At 37.2% G+C, this 20,983-nt stretch overlaps 1 protein-coding gene across 1 annotated transcript in view; it reads left to right on the top strand.

Moving 5' to 3' along the window:
* Positions 1-1,853: 1,853 nt before the first annotated feature.
* The window catches only part of GABRB1 (gamma-aminobutyric acid type A receptor beta1 subunit), a 403,876-nt gene continuing 384,746 nt past the window's right edge, over positions 1,854-20,983 (top strand). The window contains exons 1-3 of the mRNA XM_003258406.2: positions 1,854-2,551; positions 2,718-2,809; positions 3,242-3,309. Of these exons, the coding sequence (XP_003258454.2) occupies positions 2,472-2,551; positions 2,718-2,809; positions 3,242-3,309 (240 nt within the window). The 5' untranslated portion in view covers positions 1,854-2,471. The remainder of the gene's footprint in view (positions 2,552-2,717; positions 2,810-3,241; positions 3,310-20,983) is intronic.

Here is a 20,983-nt window from a genome sequence, read left to right as displayed (position 1 = left end):
CACTAGAGTATATTCTGAGTGGTAGAAATTCTGGGCCAAAGGGCATGGGCATCTTTGACTTTACTAGTATGTCCAAAGAGCAGTACAAAGTGTTTAGATCAATTTATATGTCTACTGAAAATATATGGAGTTTTAAAAGCCAATATTTAATATTCTTAAGTTTTGCATATCTGATGAGTTTAAAATAGTGTACCATTCCTTTAATTTGCAATTCCTTATTTAGAGTGGCTTTTGATCTTTTTTTATTTACTTCTAGAAGTTTTTTTTTCTGGTAATTTCTTTATACAAACCCTCTGATGGTTAAATTTGCTGAAAACATGTTCTTTCTATGTATAACTTGACTTTTCAGAAGAACCTTTGGATTTAAAGAAGGTTACATTTTAACATAGTTACCGCAATAATCTTTTTTATCGTTTATAACTTTGTTCATCTTTAGATCTTTCCTTTTATCACAGTCATAAAGATATTCTCCTATATAAAGTTTTGAAAGTTTTGTTTTTTGTATTAAAGTTACATATCTACCTGTAATATATTTTCGTGTATGTAATGATGTAAAGATCTACTTTTTCCCCTTATGGATAATAAATTGTCTTGCAGCATTTATTGAATAGCTCATCTTTTCCTACTTCTCTTAAAATAGAGGAGTATTTCTGTGCTCTCTATTTGCTTGTACTGTTTTGCTTTTTATCCCTACATGAATTCCATGCCAAAGACAAACTGATTCAGTTTCTATATAGCACAATAATGTCTTGATATCTCAAAGGCAAATGCCCCCATATTCCTTCTCTTTTTTTCTTCTTCTTCTTCCAAGTTTTCTTGGCTGTTATTTACCCCCTCATTCTTCTATTTGAATTTTGGAATTAGTTTATTCATTTCCATTTAGAATGTAGGAATTTTGATTCAAATTGGTTATATTTCTTACATTGGATAGAATTGACATCCTTACAATGTTGAGTCTTCCCAGTTACCCATATGGTACATTTTCCATTTATCTAGGTCATATTTTGTGTATTTAAATAATGTTATGTACTTTCACTCTAAATTTCTTGTGCATATTTTTCCCCCAGTTATTCCTGGGTACATTAGAATTTTTTGTTGTTATTGTAATGGAATAATTTTTTTCTATTATGTTTTTTTGTTTGGTAACTCCTGTGTAGGGAAATGCTAAGAATATGCCTAAGTTTCTTGACCTTGAGACACTTCCATCCTAGTTAGAAGCTAATTTTTAGGCTGTCCTCTATTTCCCTCATAAAAGTAAGCAGCAGACAATAATAGGAGTAGGGATTACAATTCTCTTTACTTAGACTTGTGTGTGTCCCTCTCCCATTAGATGTGAAATTCTTTAGGTCAGGAACCCTTTCTGAATCAGCTATGAGTCTCAGAATGCCCACAACAAAATTTAATATATACTATTTAACAAAAGAACAAACACCTAGCCCAGGGCCTTCTGCCTAACATGTGCTCAATGACATTTGTAGAATCGAAGTCACTGAATTTAATTTAATTCAAACAATACTTGCTCCTGCAGAATCCCAACCTACTGGCGAACAGAGGTTAAACTGTCTGGATGTTTGAGTTCTGCTAGGGGTCACAAATGCCACCTTAAATGTTGTCAATTTAACAAAGAGATTTTTCTTATTAGAACCTGGAGGAAAAGTGGGGCTTGCAGTGGATGGCCCTAGAAAAAAAGATTGCCTGCCCAGAACTGCTGCTGGATCCTTTGTTTCCCTCATTTCCCAACCTGGATGAGAAACGACAAGGGGAGGGAAGAAAAGTGGGGTGGAAGAAAAGTTAGCTTGCCCCTCTTACTCTGCCTCCTACAGAAGTCTACACCAAGCCAGATGTCCTAGGATGCCTCCCAAGGGCACCTAATTTTTGGAGTTCTCAAATACGTCCTGAGTTTCCTCTGCACCTTTAGTAACTCTCCGGTTCCCTCTCTCTCCACTCTTCCCTGCTCCCAGTCACCCCCACCCACAAACCCCGCTGATCACATCCGCCCGGTACCCGCCGCAGGCAACCAGAGAACAACAGACCCGCCTCCAGAGTCCCCGTTCTAGGACCTCCCTGACTGTCAGCGAAAGATGCCAATCACAGGCAGCCTTAGCCAGATCACTGAGCACCCAGTAAAAAAAAACAAAATCAGGTTGAGGGCAGAATGGAAATCAACATAGCAACCTCCAATGCATGAAGGAAACTCCGTTTACACATGCTCGTAGGATCCCCTGCGTGGAAACAGCAGCTTGTCTCTGACTACCCGGAGGACACGGAGCACCCCAAATAGGAACTTTAGAGGGATTGAAATCTGTTGCCTGTTCCACTAGGAATATTGTTTGCAAGGCACAAGGTGTCTTTTGGTAGTGAGCGCGCTCTGCGCATGCGCAGGTCCATTCGGGAATTACTGCCCAGCAGCCGACTAAGTTGCATTCCTTGAATCTTCGCAGAAAAGACAATTCTTTTAATCAGAGTTAGTAATGTGGACAGTACAAAATCGAGAGAGTCTGGGGCTTCTCTCTTTCCCTGTGATGATTACCATGGTCTGTTGTGCACACAGGTGAGCTGCTGTTGTTGAATCTCTCTTGTTTTTTCTTGGTATGTTTCTTTTTACGTGTCTGCTGGATCATGCATCTTGTTGTTTGGGGGTAGGTGTGCCTGTGTCTTTCTATATGTGCTCACAGTTTGTGCTCATTTTGAATACGGTCCCTACTTCTTCCCCTCAGCACCAGTGAACCCAGCAACATGTCATACGTGAAAGAGACAGTGGACAGATTGCTCAAAGGATATGACATTCGCTTGCGGCCGGACTTCGGAGGTAACGCTTCATCTTTTTTCAACCTGTAACCCATCCCTAGTTCTCCTTTTCTGTCAAAGATAAATGTCAAAAAAAAAAAAAAAAAGACATGTCATTTTCGTAAGCGTGCACTGTGCCCTGGACACAGACACACACACACACACACACACACACACACACACACACACACACACACACACCAGGTCCCCAGTCTCAGGTGGATGAATCTTCAGGCGGAGGCGACCTTTTCCCGGGCCGACACACCCTCTGCATAGTCACTGCATCACGCGTGTGCCCACACCTGTTTTCCCAGGCTGTCCCCTGAAAGGGGTGGTGGGGGGAGCAGGGAGGGAGCCCGTTCAGAATGGAGTAAGGGCTGGGAAGCCCCCAGACCCTCCCCAGCCTGCTGTCACTGAGAGAATCTGTTCCTAATGTGGCCCACCTCCCCGGCAGGGCCCCCCGTCGACGTTGGGATGCGGATCGATGTCGCCAGCATAGACATGGTCTCCGAAGTGAATATGGTGAGTGGCCTCCCGACGGGCCCGGCGGTCCGGCTTACGCAGATGGGAAATGGACCAGTCCCTTTGCCCTCTGCGTTTCATTGGCGGTCACCTCGCCCCTGGCCCCTGGGGTCCCACTCCGCACGCGCTCCCCGCTCCGGCACACACACCCGGTCGCCCCTGGTTTGTAATTTCGACACACACGGGCTACTGCGGTGTTCCAGGGGAAACGTGCTCGGCACTATTTTGGGAAGGACGAGTGACTGTTGCGCCGTGGATCGGCTGGGGAGGAGTCTGAGCGTTACTTTAGCTGGGTTTCCCTGCGTGTTCGGATGAGGAGGGCACCATCTGCCGGCAGCCGGGCGGCCTGCACTAGGGTCCCCGGACCGGTGGTCGGCAGCCATCACCTCCCCAGGCGCGGTCCTGGCAATCCCCGTGGCCCTCGCAGTCAGCGAGCCCGGATGCACCAAGGCCCTGCCACCAAGAGCACAGTCGGGGTTTCAAAGTGTCCTTTCTCTCCAGGTTCAGGCACACCGGGTGGCAGGAGCAACACGCTAAGACAGCAGTCCATGCTTGCTAGTAGGAAAAGTGCCCGAGCCTGGGTAGGCTTGTATTGTTCCCTTGCGGGAGGTTATGAATTTGTCTTACTGCATCTTGCAAATTTAAGTTGAAACAAAATAAATCAAGTCATATTGCTTCACCTTACTCTAGAAACCTAAGCATGCCTAAAAAACCTGATAATTTAAGGGACGTTGGAAGGGAGAGGGGGCGACAGTAACAAAGCACAGTCCTTACATTTCAAAGGGGTCAACATTCTTTTATATATATTTTTCCCTCTCTTTTTGGAAACTATTGCAAAATGAACTGAAATAGCTGCCACTTTCTCTGTTGGCTGGTTCCGTCCACTGTGTGTAGGAGTTTTCTACTTAGAGTTTCTAACTGTTGCTTCTTGTAAGACGGGGAAAAGCCTGTTGCTTTTCTAGAATCAACCACCCAGGGAACAGCTAGATCTACGTGAGCAAAATGCCATTTTTATTCCACTTGTGAAAAAATATTATGGCGGCAAAAATTTATAAATCCTGAATAATTTAAAGAGTAAAACCATTTGAGATTGTATCACTCTATGGCTATAAAGGCTATTGAATTGTCTTTCATTTCATTCCTACTGTGTCGTTTTATTTTAATATGCTATGGTTTAAGAATTTTTTTCTTTTCCTTTTTAGGCTATGTTAGGGAAGAAATAAATATGTCTATAGCTTATTGAATAGGAATAGGATAAAAGGTGTGACTATTTAATTTCTGTATTTTGTAGTTGTAGTGGCTCCTGCTTCAAATAACTTATTTAAAATACTATTTTTAACTGTCTCTGATTGTCGTGCTGGAAAAAGAAACTCAATTTTAAAAACGTAATACGCAATGAATATTTTCTCATTTGGCAAACTGACTTATTATATTCTGTTTACATACATGTTAACACCACAAAGTAACCCAAAACATATTATTTAGAAACACTGTGAGGAATGTAATAATATGTGAACATACACAAATTGTGCCTAATCTACACAAATGCAACTGGACAAATTAGACAATGAATTAGTTTAACAAGTTGTATCATGTAGATTAATAATGATAATATTTTTCGTTTTCAATCATTTACTTTGGTATCTTGTAAGCATCCACACATAATTGATAAAATAGAAGATTTAAAAAGCTCAAAAAGCAAATGCAGCCTTTGTTCTACTTTGCCGTGTAGAATGCCACGCTTTTCAGAATTTTAAAAAATATGTAATTCTGTTGGCTATATTGACATACCCCTTTTCAGCTTTTTTTAAAACTCAATTAAATAGGGAAGTTGCTGCAATCAACAACCACCATAACAAAAAGTTCTGTATAATCAGTTGTTCAACTGAATTCATACATAAGCTCAGAACAAGGATTGACTTTAATTGAAATACCACTGGATATTTCTTCCTAATGATTAAATAATACAGTCTGTTTACTCATGGCAACATGTGTATATGCACTTGATTTTTCAAAAATATTCCAGCTGATAAGCCTTTGAAAATACATATTCTACTATAATCCCCATTACCTTTCCACAACAATGTTAGAGACATGATTAGAAAATAGAAACCACTCAAAGTTGAAAAATAATAAACCTTGATTTACTTGTTCTTTCTTGTTTCTTCTTTTAATGAGCACTATCAACAGAACCCAAAGTTTATTTTATCTTCTCTCATCTATGACAAAACATTGAAATAGATTGGAAATAACTCCAAGAAAAATGGAAATAAAGAGTAATGTTTTTAAAATTGAGGGTTCTGTATAAACACAACTCAGATGGTTAGCCCGCACCCCCAAAAGAGAATTGTTTATTGTATGTTGTGATTTTTAGATAATATAAATAGGGTTGGAAGTCCATGGAAAATAAGACTTATTGCTTATTGCTTTTGGTATTAAGCATGTTTCAGTACCCTGATAGGCAGTAACTTTTGAGTAATTTAATAGAAAATGTTCATCAACATTAAATGACATGAATATAACAAAGAGAATGGACAATAATATAAAAATAGTTTTTAAGAAAATGCAAGTTGAATTAATTTCTAAAACATTGCTTATATTTATGTTTTTATTCATTACCATTATTACCCATTCCATGGCTGGGAAAATGACGTAATTGTGCATTAAATTAGTGGATTTGAGAACTAGGTTCCATTCATTTTTGTTCTTTTCCATTGCTTCCCCAAGTAAAATATAATCCCTGATTGGTTTATACATTGTCTGCTTTACAGACTAACATCGTATCAAGAGTATTTTCTGATTTCTTAATTTGTGAAAAATTGTTTTCTTAATTTTTCACAAATTAAGAAACAAAAGCAATCTTTACATAGTAAAGAATCTCTACAATCAAGAATCATTGGTTCTAAGCAGTGAATTCAAAAATTGTGAAGAATAATTCCGATGCAGATAAACATATCTACTTGAGAAGAAGACTTTTCAGGCAATAATATTATTGATTAAATTAGAAAGGATTGTTCTTTTGGCATCATGGGATATGTTGTTTGTGTGATAGCAACTACATACTGTTACCATTTTCTAAACTGTCATCTTAAAAAACCACCATGATTTCCATTTATATATTATAACCTTCAAACCTTGTCTTTTAACTGTTTCTGCCAAGCCACAGGCACACACACACACACATACACACACACGCACACACACAAAGAGGACTAAAGATGAACAGGAGGCAGTTGGAGTAAATGGAGACAAGAGCTCCCAGAAATTGTCCTTAACATAACCACTAACATCTGCTACTATAAAGCCAGTAAGATGCAGACAGTAGTAGGCAAGTTTTCTCTTCAAACAGTAGTTTGGGGAAACATGATGTTAACTACCTTCTAACAAGTAGTTGGACTCTTGTATTTCAAATTCCAGTGACTAGCTGTTCCTTCTTATTCAAGAGGTGGATCCTGATTACCAAGTAGGAGTTCCAACCAGGCAGCTCTCTGTACCTAATCTGAAGACATGATGGTCCAAATGGCCACCCCTAGAAGACCTTACATCGAATGAGTCCTGACTCAAGGCAGGACTCAATCCAAGCTGTTCCCAATATGAGATAGCTATCATGGATTCATTGTCTTTCCTTCCTTCACGCATGAATGAGTATAACAGTGAATGCTCTTACAGACATTACAGTGAACAACGATGACAAAAACGAAAATGAGCCAATTTTATAAATAATGCTTAAGGAAAGACAAATTTAATTTACCAAATATCCACTTAAAATTCACTGCTTCTGTTGTTGTGGTGGTGATTTTAATATTAGACTCTGGAAGCTTCTGGTACATACTTTAATTATATCTCATTACTATCACTGTGGTGACTCAAAACAGTAACTGCTTGTCAGTTTCCCAGTCCCCACATGAATTTCTCTAGGTCAGTGCTTCTCAATCTTCAACGTATAGGTGAATCACTCTGGGATCTTATTAAAATACAAATTCCAAATCAGAGGTGTGGGATGGGGCCTGACATTCTGCATTTTTCCTGGGCAATGCTGATTGCTGGTATATAGATTGCACTTTGAATATCAAGGTAGTACATTATCCTAAGTTCTAGCTTAATTAAGAAATTGGCTGAGTGCAGTGGCCCCAACCAGTAATCCCAGCATTTTGGGAGGCCAAGGCGAGTGGATCACTTGAGGTCAGGAGTTTAAGACTAGCCTTGCCAACATGGTGAAACCCCATGTCTACCAAAAGTATACAAATTAGCTGGGTGTGATGGCGCGTGCCTATGGTCCCAGCTACTCTGGAAACTGAGGCATGAGAATCGCTTGAACCCAGGAGGCTGGAAGTTGCAGTGAGCCAAGATCGTGCCACTGCACTCCAGCCTATGTGATAGAGCAAAACAGTCTTAAAAAAAAAAAAAAAAGAAAAGAAAAGAAAAAAGAAATGAACTTTTTTTTCCATTCAAATTTCTTTAGGAATGTTATTATTTAAGTTGCAGGTAGCTGTTCTCTAAAGGGAAAGTTAATTCCATAATTGATTATGATGATGATAAGCAACAGGATAAAGGCAGGAGCCTGGAGATGGGGCTCGACCTAAATAGTCTTCTTATCTGTATTAATACTCGTGAATCAACCAATCTCAAATGATGGCAATGAAAACATTTCCAAGTACAGTAACTCCACAATGCTATCCCGTTGCTTTACAGGGACACCTATGCCTTTTTTCTTCAGGATAAAGAACATTGCAAACTGTTTTTGCACCATGAGGAGCTAGCAATAACTTTGTAAAATAGCCTAAACATACTCTTGATGCTGTCAGTAAATTTTCTGAGGTTATAATATAATTTCCTTTGCAAACACAACAAATAAGTGAGTATCACTTAAAAGTAGAAACAGGAGTTAGCTAGCATGTAAATACATTTTATTCTTATATGAGTAATCACACAAATTTTTCTTTTAGGTTCTGGGTTACAATTTTATAACATCTGGAGAGGCTGAGGAAGGAAAATCTTCCCTTTGCCTGTCTGTTTGGAGATAACATATATATATATATATATATTTTTTTTTTGTGGTTTTTTGGTTTTTTGTGGTTTTTGTTTTTTTTTTTTTTTTTTTTTTTTACTCTAAACCACATTAAAGCAAGCCTGTCTAGATTGTTTTAAAGTTTGAGTTTACATTTGAAAGCCTAGGATTTTAGGATTGCAAAATCAGACTGGGTATTATAGTGTGAAATACAATGAAAATAAGTAGTAACTTACTGAACATTTTCCATATGTGAGCTATGGTTATCAGTGCTTTACATTAATAGCGATGTAATCCTTTACTTAATGCTAGGCAATTCTTACCCCTCCCCGCCATTACAGATTGAAAAACTGAGGCTGAGAGAGCGGGAAACGTTGTTAGGTTAAATACCTTACTCAGAAGTTACACAGCTAGTGAATGGCAGAGCCAAAATTTGAAACCAGGCAGCCTGTCTCCAGGGTCTGGCTCCTAACTACTAGACTAGTAAAAAATAGCCTAGGACTTTGAGTGAGTAATTTGGCTTCTCTAGGTTTCTCCTTTGTAAAATGAAGCTAAATTACATAATTGCTAAACCCTTTTCCAGTTCAAATATCCTATAATAAAAACTTAGATATTTAAAGATTTTAGACTCTGTCAAAATAAAAAATCTTTGTCTCCATCTTACTCCCTTGCTAGATTGTCTTAAATACCATATTCTCCTGGTAGGTGAGTCAATCCCAAGAATTTATTGAGTTCCCACTGAGTTAAAATGATGTAGCCTCCTGGGAACATTGAAGTACAGATTGTGTGCAATCTAGGGCCTCTTGAATCATTATTTTAATTAGTCATGGCATCCTCATCCAACTTTTTCTTCCTTAAACACATTCACAAAGACAGCAACAAGAAGCAATGATCTTCAAAATGAAACTGGCCTAATGCCTGGTTATATTGTATTGAACATTAGAGCCAAGACTAAACTGGATTTATTTCTATGTGGAGCTGTCCATTGTATTTAAACTGGGAACACTGCTCCACCACAACTGAAGTAATAATTTTATTCAACACTTGTTGTGAAACAGAAGGAAAGTATTATTTTTGAAGATCTGAGTATCCCAAAGGGTTTACCTAACCTGCCTAAAATCCTCCCATGAGGTGACTGAGAAATGAGGGGGTAAAACCAGGGTGTTTGTCTTAGCTGAATATCACTTAATATCCATTCTTTAAGTTTCTGATGATTTCTGTCTTGACAGGCCCCCAAATACTTCATAGCACCTTCAGAACACTTATACACAAATGAAATCTTGCATTATCAAGGAAAGTAAAACATTTCAAAAGAGAAATGAATGGTTTAAATGTTTCCAGTTGGCTTAGGTTTCAGTGAGGGGTCTCAAATGACAGAATCATACTTGAAAATCATAGGAGGAAGAATTGGTAGATGTTTATAGTTGACTAAATGTTAGTACATAGTTCATCCATAAACCATATGAGCACTGAAATTCTTTTTCCCAAAATACTTCTGTTTTCAGTAGATCAAGCATTTCATGAAGTTCCTTGACTTCCATCTATTGAAAGGGAAGGACCTCAATAATAGCATTTAACAATCTATTATTCACTACTTGACAGATATGCTTAAGAAAATGTTTACGATTAATTCATATCAGAGGTGAAATCTTAGAAAAAAAGGCTGGCCACAAGAAAAAAGTGAAAGATGCATTTTTTATCTTTAGTAAGCCCAGTTACCCCTTTTAGAGTCCTCAGAGTCTTCATTGCTAGTCTTCTGCTAAGTGAACCAATGTATCTTTCCCTGACTCTCACATCCTCAATAAAATCTGTTGCTGCATTGTGAATTTGAGAATAAAGGATAATTTTCCAATAGCATTGATCCAACTACTCAAGCAGAAAAGAAAATACAAAAAAAAAAAAAACAGACAACTAGATATGGTCTCTGTTCTTGTAGAGGTTATAGTCTTTTTCAAAAAACAGACAAACAATTTAAAGTTTCTAATCTTGAAGTGAAGATTTTTCTTTTTAGAGGAATGTCTTTTTTGAAAAGTATATTTTTGAAAGAAGAACTGTGGATTTGAAACATCCATAGTTATCTTGGTCTATGTGGTAGGTGCTATGATAGAGACATGTATGTACAGGATCCTACGGGAGCAACGGTTGGTAGTTTCTAAGTCATGATGAAGGGTTAATACCTGAAATGAATCTTAGAAAAGAATAGTAGTTAGCAACTGTGTAGAAGTTCTTCTCATTTGCAGCCTATACACATTTCCACACAAAAGAAAGGGCATATGCATTGGGAGGTGTGCCTGAAAACAGCATGAAGTGTTCTGGGAACTACAGATAATTTCTATTGTGAGAACTTAAAAGGCACAGGGAGGATTGTCAAGAGATCAGACTGCATGCTAAAAACAAGTTGTAGGAAAATGTCATTGAATGCTCTCATTGTGTAAAAAGGAGCCTTTCTGTAAACACGTATTTGTTTGTATATGCACTGACCATTTCTGAAAGGATACACATAAGAAAATGAGTAATAGTTATTCCTCTTGGAAGTGGAACAAGGACCAGAAGTGCACTGCAGAGGGATATTTACTGTCTTTTATATATCCCTTTGAACTCTTGGCTTAGAAAAATCTTATATGTACATGTCCTCCACTTTCATTTTAAAAAGAGAATTTGCAGTACACATTCACATGCAAACAGATAAAGAAATGATGCTGGAATATCTATGCTGAGGAAATGGACCCTAATCCTAAAATGCAGAACATCTGACAAAGTGTTTAACGGGAACTGTGTTTTATATTTTAGGTTCTTGCAGCTATGTGGAGGATGAAGTAGAGAAGGCTAAAACTGAGGACAGTGTTTGGGAGCTAAGAGTGTTTCAAGGTCCAGATGAGAGGTGATAGATGCCTAAACTAGTACTTTCCATAGGAATAGACAGAAAAATGATATTCAGAAGCAAGTCAGAGGAATTTAGTGACTCTTTGGATGACAGGGGTTAGAGAAGAAATGAGCCCTGGATCCCCATCTACGGTTCCATATTAAGTGATTGACATCGGGGCTGCATGTGCCTAGGGAGGGAACCCAGGGCCAGGAGCACACCATCTCTTTCACTGCTGAAGTGGACACATTTTCAGAAAAAAAAGAGTATATTATATGTTATAAGGCACTTGGGGAAGAACTGAGTTAGAATACTGAATATTAACATCAATGAACTATTTCTTCCAAGTCTGTTCACAAATAAGGTGAGCTCTACAGAGATAGATCCTGAAGCCCATAAATGTAGTGAGTGAAATGCGTTGGTGAGAGATAGGGAGAAAGGGTGCTGGGCAAAGACAGAATGGAATAGAGTCAACTTTAATTATCCCTAGTAATATGGCTTTTTATCTAGGAGGACCTAGATTCTGACAGTATTTAGAGCATACTTTTCAATCCTTCCAGAGGCGTGATCTTTGTGTTCTGTTTTAGATGCCTTTATAAAACCTTATAGGTAGGGGAAATAGATGTGTGGGAAACTTACTTACACAGCATCTGGTCTCTTCTCCACTGTATCGCTAAAGTGATTCAGAGTCCTTCTGGAACATTGTGTTTCCATGTGAGATTGCATGAAAGCAGTGTGAGTTCTTGTAGAAAGTGTATTTGGTGATGAAATGAGACCGGATAAAACAGGCAGGGCAAATGAGGCTGACAGCATGCCTTGAGAAATGACGCTTACCTGCCAGGAAATTAAAAAGTGACTCTCAGGACCTTTGCACAAGAATGAAAACATTTGAATGGACTGTTGGGTATGATTCTAAACAAGAATTCAACAGAGCCCTGTCCCCTACAAGTTGGTCTCCTGCAAAGAGGAAATCTATTTAAGCAGTCTTATTCATAGATTATATTATTTCATTTAGAGAAAGACAGAGAAACAGCCAGAGAAATAGATTCAAATAGAAGAGGGCCCTTAGGTAGCTGTTAGCAATCAGCTGTTCTTTCCCTACCTCTACTGAAAAAGAGTATGGATGAAAGGTCTTCAGATATATCAGGAAAAATTAGAGGTTAGATGCCTTGACTCTTGTTGCTAAATGGATTAATCAGGGAAGTTGCTAAGAGTGAATCCCATTTGAATGATAGGGTTTATTTGGTATCTTTCCTGAAAGCAGAGAAACAGATTTGTCGAAAGCTCAGGATCTCTGCCTACTCTAGCCCTCCGTGACTCACGGAGATATTTTTTCTTAAGATTTATTGTTTTCAAGGGAATGATACACAGTTCTCTAGTCAAGGGAAATAGCTTTGTTGTCTCCATGGAGACAGTTCAATGACATTCATTTGGAATCCCACCCCTGTCTAGAACATTTTCTCATGTCAGTGGCCATTATTTCTACCTCCTGCCACCTGCAAAACCTCTCCCACCCAAATGCATCTAGGTCTAGTTCAAATCGTGTTTTTTCTATGGAGTCTTTTCTGCAGTCTTACCAGAGAGAATTATACTGGAGAAAGAATATCTGGGGCATATTAGGAAATCAAGACTAATAAAAGACAAAAGACCCAATATAATTTAGAAATTATACATATAAAGGTCTTCCTAACCTTGCCTTTATCCCCCAACTATGTAAGCTTTAGGAAGCTTAGAATTATATTCTTTATATTCTCTATTATCACTCCCAGCATATTTTAGGGACTGAATAATAGCATTCACTAGAAATTTTTGAGTCATAAAAATTTTTAGTAAATATAGCATTCACATTTTTAAATTCAGAAATTAATAGTTTCTTTATCAAGTCTACCTTATACTTGGTAATTTTTTTATGTTGACCATGAATCATGAGCTGTTTCCATAGAAACAGCTTCATCACATGGCATAGCCGGTTTCACAGACACAGAATCACTTCATGACAAATATCAGTGCATGTATGTGTGTATGTACAGTATATATATATATATATATATATATATATAAATACGTGTGTGAGTATGTGCACAGTATATATACACATATATATGTGTATATAGATATATATATATAAAAATGTATGGTTTGCTTTAAAAAATAATCACTACTTTTTGTTTTCCAAATATCATCTTACTGGCACATGGACTGTCAATATTTCTAGATACGGGTAATAAATTGTTAAAGAATAATTTGATAGAGTATTACAAAGTGAATGACATTTAAAAAGAAGAAAAATCACAAATAAAAGATAGCATATGAAAAGGGGCTTTTTGGCAAATCTGTAAGGATTTTTAAATAAGAATAGTTATATTTTAAAATGTAATCAAAGACTTAAACATAAAAGTAAAAAGTTAAAATTATGTCTAATCCACAAATATATATGCATGTAATATATATCTATCCACATCCATTATCTGTCTAGTCATTTTGTATGTATACAAAATTATATATATACCTCATGTATACATAATTGTATCCTTGCTGCTACATGATAGTTTTAAAATGTCAACTTTTGTCTGAAATCTCCACATTCACACAGTAATTTGTTATAACCAGTAAATGTGGTAAATCAACTACCACAATAAATGGTGGTGAAAGTTTCTTACCACTGACATCACCACCTCTCTGTCTCTTCCCTGCCCTTCTCCCCTGCCCCCATTTAGCATGTCCTAAAGAAATAATTGGGGAAATAAAAGTCCCAAGCCAACTATTGAGTTGAGGCCAATGAGAAGAGAGAAAGAAGATTCACTACAGAGGTTAATATTGGCCAACTGAAAACTTCTGTCTTCATGTGGGGAGAACTGATCTTTAGAAGTGTTGAAGTTGGGAATGAGAGGAAGACTGGATAAAAAATTTGAAGAGTAGGATATATTCACAAAACTGGAAAAGTGGATTCAGTCCTTGGTGGGTTATTTGTGTCTGCCTCTTATACCTACGTAAACATCACTTTGGGAAATACCCCAGAAGCTATGTTGCATGAAGTTTGGAAGGAATTTCATAACATGGTTCTCTGAAATTGCGGAAAAGAATGACTTTCAGGATTTTACAGGATGGCATCTGTTCTATTGTGTTCAGAATCACTGTTACCAGACATAAATTTAACTTGATGAATTATGTGTTTGCGGTCACTGTTCTGCTGTTCCACATTTTAAAGGATTTATACAGCACCTTTAGTTCTGCAAAATGGACACAGATATGAGCCAAAAAAATAAAGCAATTGCCTTTATTCTTTTTCAATAAACTTAACATGTTCAATTTCACTGAGTGGAGCTTAGTTGGTAAAACAAAATATGGGACCCTATCTGTACAATAACTAGTGAGCACCTGCAGAAGGGGATTTCAGAATAACTGGAAAGCTATCTCCTTGAAATGTCATTATTAGAACTTGATGTATTCAGCTTTGATTCCTGCAGAAATGTAGCTAATCTTGAGAGAGGAAAACATAATGCTAGTCTTCAGTTACTCTTTTTATATCAGAGTGTGAATGAATGGTTGCATGAGAGAACAGGTTTGCTTATGGACAGAGATTAGAAAACAGAATAAGGAGAAAGAAGAAGCTGGAGTTATTTCATACATTTTCCCAGAATCAGCAATTTCCTGAATTTGGGAGCTGATGTGAACTAGGTAGAAAAAGTGGCCAAGGTGTGCTGAGACAGCGTTTGTTTTGCCTACACTGATCTTCTGCATTTGAAAAGCATTTTGCTTGATCTGACAGTGATGCCTAATAATTTGTAGCCCAAGATGTGAAATCAACAACTCTAACTCCATTCTCTGCTTGTGTAACATCTGTGTTAACGAGGCAAGATGACAATAATATTTTGTAGTTTTAATAATTAATCTCACAGTTAAAATCAGTGTCCAGTGGGCAGTATACACCAACAATCTTTTAAGTCCAGACACTCTTCATCTGGAGTGCATAGTTTTGGTTTTACCCTTGAAGTACCTTTCCCTTGAACATGTTTCTGTTAGGCTATATTTGAACAATTTTAAATCACTTTAAGATGTCAGGATGATGTTGTATCCTAATTTATACTCTCAAGTATAAATCTTGTGATTTACTTAATCTCTTTGATTCTCAGTTTCATGTAAAATGATAACAAGAATTTCTGCTTTACCTGTTTCAGAGAGCTATGAGTGTCAAAAGAGATATATACAATTATATGCTCTGGTGTAAGTTATGTGTAAAATGTACAATAGCATAATTGTTAAGTGCTGGTATTCTTTATTTTATATTTATCTCCCAGGCTTATAATGAATTTCTCCCTCTTTAATGCCAAGACACCAGGGGTAACATTAATTCACATTATACATATTCAGATATAATAAATATAATATTTTTGTTTGCTATTGGGGTTTTCATCATGCAGTTGAAATTCATATTACTTTTAATTGTGAAATTTCTTCATGAGAACTGACAATAAAAATCAAAATAATTTCCCCCTCTTCCCTCCTGATAATTTTATCTTCTTACTCTGAGAAGTAGCAGAACCACGTTACCACTCAAACAAAATTTCAATCTGTATATGGTCCTTCCACATCTCTCTAAATGTCATATTTTGTGATACTCCCTTTATATGAGGAGGAAATAAAATGTGTCGCTTTACAAGGGCTTAGCCTAAGGGTTAGGGCTCTGAGATTGACTTCTCACTTTTTAAGTTACAGCTCCTCCACTTACAAGATCTGTTATGTTGGCATTAATTAACTCTAGGGTGACTATGCAAGTCATTGACCAAACATACACCTTTAAGAATGAAAAAGGGCACTATTAATAATTACCCATGGTCAACAAGTGTAAAACAACACTGCCCTAGGAAACCCAGGATTTATGATTACACTATGCCACTCAAAGCCTGAATTTCTCTTTAAAATGGAAATAAGTGAAATTTTCTTCTTAGGTCATCGAAAACTAAATGAGATAATGTATACAAATATTTTAGCATAGTTCCCTGACCATGAGTAGGTACTTGGGGAAAAAACTGGTCATTTTAAAGCATAGTATTCTCCTGTATCATCATCATCATCCTCATCATCATCCATTTCGGTCGATATAACAGAGTATCACAGACTGGAAAGCTTATAAACAAGAGACATTTATCCCTCAGTTCTGGAGGATGGGAAATCCAAGATCAAGGCACTGACAGATTCTGCGTCCGTTGAGGGGCTACTGTTTGGTTCAAAGACAGCCTTCACATGGTGTCCTTACATGGTGGAAAGTGGTGAGGGAGTTTACTGGAGCCTCTTTTCTAAGGGCTCATTTATGAGGGTTTTGCCCCCACAATCTAATAACCTCCCAAAGACCTCACCTCCAAATGTTGTTACAACGGAGCTTAAGTTTTAGCATGTGACTTTTGTGGGAAACACACATTCAGTCTATAGCAATCATTATCATCATCATCATCCCATTTATTCAACATTTACATTGTAACCAGGCACTGTTATGAGAGCTTAATATGGTTTGGCTCTGTGTCCCCACTCAAATCTCACCTTGAATTTTAGTTCCCATAATCCCTATGTGTTGTGGGAGGGACCCAGTGGGAAGTGATTGAGTCATAGGGGCAGTTTCCTCCACGCTGTTCACATGATAGTGAGTTCTCTTGAAATCTGATGGTTTTATAAGCATCTGGCATTTCTCCTGCTTGCACTTCTGTCTCCGGCCACTCTGTGAAGAGGTGCCCTCTGCCATGATTGTACGTTTCCTGAGGCGTTCCCAGCCATGTGGAACTGTGAGTCAATTAAATTCCTTTCCTTATAAATTACCCAATGTCAGATATTTCTTCATAGCAGGGTGAGGACGGACTAATACAGTGCTTCATATGTAAATATCAGCAATAAAATTATAGTAGATGAGCTAACTTAAGAAGAGTTTTTACACTAAAGTTTGTAGATAATCAAACAAACAAAAATATTATTTATCTGTTCAATTCTGCTTATCAAGCACTTCATGAAAGCAAAGGTCCTTGGTAGGAACTGTGAAAGGTTATTAAAAATTGTAGCATTTACTTTATTTTTTAAGGAACATCCAAAAATCTCACTGAGAAGGTAAGTTACTAAAAGATAACTGTCTACATGAAGTCATAATTGGCCACTAATGGCACCAAAAAAGGTCCTGAATATGAGATCACGTTGGCCCTGAAGATGAGATCTCATGACATAGCAGAGAAAGTGCAATCAAGCTGAGATATGTAGGAGAAGAATAATCTAGGTAGGAAGGTAATTGATATTCCAAGTAGGGAAAATAGTATTAAGAAATCTGTAACAATAGCAAAGACATGGAATCAACCTAAATGCCCATCAGTGATAGACTGGATAAAGAAAATGTGGTACATATACACCATGGAATACTATGCAGCCTTAAAAAAGAATGAGATCTTGTCCTTTCAAGGACATGGATTGAGCTAGAGGCCATTATCCTTAACAAACTAACACAGGAACAGAAAACCAAATACGGCATGTTTTCACTCATAAGTGCCAGCTAAATGATGAAAATACATGGACACATAGAGAGGAATAACATGCACTGGAGCCTATCAGAAGTTGGAGGGTGGGAGGAGGGAGAGGATCAGGAAAAATAACTAATGGGTACCAGGCTTAATACCTGGGTGATGAAAATAATCTGTACAACAAACCCCCTGGACACAAGTTTAGCTGTGTAAGAAACTTTCACATGTACCCCTCTGAACTTAAAAGTTAAAAAAAATTAAATAAAACAGTCTTTCAAAAATAATAAATAAATAAATAATCTGTAGCAGTAAGATTACCAAGCATATTCAAAATGTCAGGGAGATTCACATGACTCTTCAGGCTGGAAAAATAGTCCTGGAATCTTGATAATGACAATACAAATTAAACACCTCTACAAAGCAGGTACTATTCTAACCACTTTATGAATGTTAACCTACTTAATCTATAAAGTAACCACATGAAGTACATATCATTATTATCCCTATTTTACAGATATGTAAACTGAGATATAAAAAAATTAAGTAACTTTCCCAAAGTTATATAACAAGTAAGTGATAGAGCTGTGATTTGAACCCAGATAATTAGCTTCAGAGTCTATGTGTGGTACTTAGGTCACTACATCAGTTAGATCATAAAACATCATTATTTCGAGCAACATTTAAACATAGAAAAGTTTCAGAGATTTAGGGAATATGGTTAATACTAGAAATTGGGTCCTAGGAGGAAATGCATTAGCAATTAATATTATTTATTCCTGAGTTAAACTTTATAAAAGTAAGGAGTAGTTTGATTAATGTCTTCAGATTTATGAAGTGTTTGATCCGTTTTGCTGATTGAATTCATATTGGATCTACTGTATGCAAGGTGCAAAGTGTTATTAATCAGAAACAGGAAGAGATAATGGATTTGTCTTCCCTCTGAGACAATCTTAACTTGAGAAGGAAATGAAGTTTAAATTGGACATAAGGAAGAGCATCTTGACTGTAAGTAGTGAGAAGATGCTGAAAGGAACTACTAACAGTAGTTGGGAAGTGTATATCCTTAGAAAGCTTCAGAACAAAAAAAGATAATTATATCTGTCCTACTTGGCTTAGATGGCTGTTCTGTCCAAAGGCAAGAGGGTGAGACCAGAAAGTAAATTTCTCTTAACATCTTTCCTGATGGAAAATTTTGAAGTTCAAAAATTTTTACTTTATAAATTACAAATGATCCATCATATCTTCAAAACTCCCCACGTTGTAATCACCTTTTTAGTATATGTACTTGAGGATTGATTTATTCAGTCATAACCACACATTCAGAGACAATGACAGGGCCCTGGGCTAGGCCATTATGAATTAAGTCTCTATTCTTGGAACGACTAACTTGTGACCTTACAGTGCACAATACTCACACTTGTATCTCAGAAAAAGCTGCCATGTCACTGAGCTTCAGAGTAATTAATGAAGAGGAGACACAGCAGATGTTAAATTCCCAAATGCCAGGAGTCTTTTGCAATGAAGACTTCTTGAAAACAGTGACCACACCTCATACTGTGCTTGATAAGAGCCTTACACATAGAGCAGGACGAATAAAATTGTGTTCAATTTAAGCGTGATGCATTCAATTCAAGTCTATCTGTACTTTTGTATTTAGACCGGAAAAAAAGATAACCCATAAGGCTAAGAATAGAAATAGTGGTTAAAATGTAATGAATGCATGCCATGTATCAGGTACCAGGATAAATACTTTATATCAGCTTTTACAAGAGTCACCTGAGATAGGAATATTTAATATCCTTATTTCACAGATAAAGAACTGAGTCCAGAAAGGTTTATTTATAACAGAGCTGGGTTTAAAGCTCAGGGCTGTCTGACTGCAGAATCAGACTCCTAACCCCCCTTTCTCATTTTATCCAACAATAATTTCTTTCCCTTTAGAGTTTCCTCTAGTCTGAATTCTGACATTAAAAGCAGATCTTTTATTATTTCTCTAAATGAATGGATAGGCAGAATCCTACCCAAACAATTGAGTTCTGAATTTCAGGCCTCAAAACAAGCCATAAGGAAGGAAAGTGGTTGCTGTTCTTGCTCTAGTTCTTACCTAGGGTTACTGTCATAGACAGAGCCTTTCCTCTTAATCTTTTCATGATAAGAAGTAGAAAAAAAAAAACTGTTGCCAGAGGAGAGAGTTTTTCGGTGCAAATCCAAGTTTTCGTTGCTCCCTCCATTGGCATCCATGTCATGGTTCATAAAGGAGGCAACATAATAGTTTTCCAGTCAGGTTTACTAGCAAGGGTGATTTGTTTGTTTGAGTTCAAGATGAAGACCTGAATAATCCAAAATCATTTGTTACTTTTTAATTCACAAGATTCCTGCCGGTGGAAAGACAGAACTGCTCTCCATTCCAGGATTCTCTAATGGGGCCGCACGTCAACAACAGAAGGGGAGAAGCATGCCAACTGTTTCTTGAGGGGAGAATACAGAGGCTAATGAGACGACCAATTTTTGGGTAGAGAAAGACAGAAAGACCCAGGTATATTTAGCTCTTCTAAATTCTCCCAGTGAACACTGAGAGAGAAATCAAACAGTAATATGTAAAGGTCAGATCATTTCATCACTGTCCTTTCAGAACAGGGAAATTACATTATGAAATGCAAATGGCATCCGAGGTTAAAATAGCAAGTTATTATTACCACATAGCTTACAGGAGGTATTTTTCATTTTTCTGCCTCGTGTAGGAATATCGTCTTTATTTTTTAAAAAATCTTGGTTTCTTTTGGCTTGATCTAAATGAAGGCAATGGAAATATTTAGCTTGATTCTACAGAAACAAAAAAACAAAAGGGTTTACTGCAGATGAACAGTATATTTATAAAGTAGAAGACAGTCATAGAACATAGTTTAGGGAAAAACAGCTATCTTGAAATAAATAAACTGTTGTTTCTGTACTTCAAAAATGCAGAGCTAGGCTGTTTGAGAGATCACTAAATTCTGCTGCTGCCATTACAGGCTTTCACATTTACTCTTTTTGGTAGTACATAAATAAGGCATGGTATTACTACTCACTCATATAGATCTTGCTGTATTTGTTCATCTCTCTCAGCTAAAGAATGTGTTCTCTTAGGTGTAGGTTGGGAGTTTAGCAAGCAAATGCTTAACTATGTATGTGCTGTCACTACAACCAGGAAAACATATTCGGATATTCACGTCGTCGCATTCACATTCGGGCACACACAGGTCAGGTCAATTCAGAATTTTGTTGCCTTTGCTTTACGGGTGTTAACTAAGTTCCTGGGGTGGGAGGTGG

The sequence above is a fragment of the Nomascus leucogenys genome, chromosome 20 (genome assembly GCF_006542625.1).
Source record: "Nomascus leucogenys isolate Asia chromosome 20, Asia_NLE_v1, whole genome shotgun sequence".
NCBI lineage: Eukaryota > Metazoa > Chordata > Mammalia > Primates > Hylobatidae > Nomascus > Nomascus leucogenys.
Note: the sequence above shows the minus strand (reverse complement) of the source record. Positions and strands in the feature narration are given on the sequence as shown.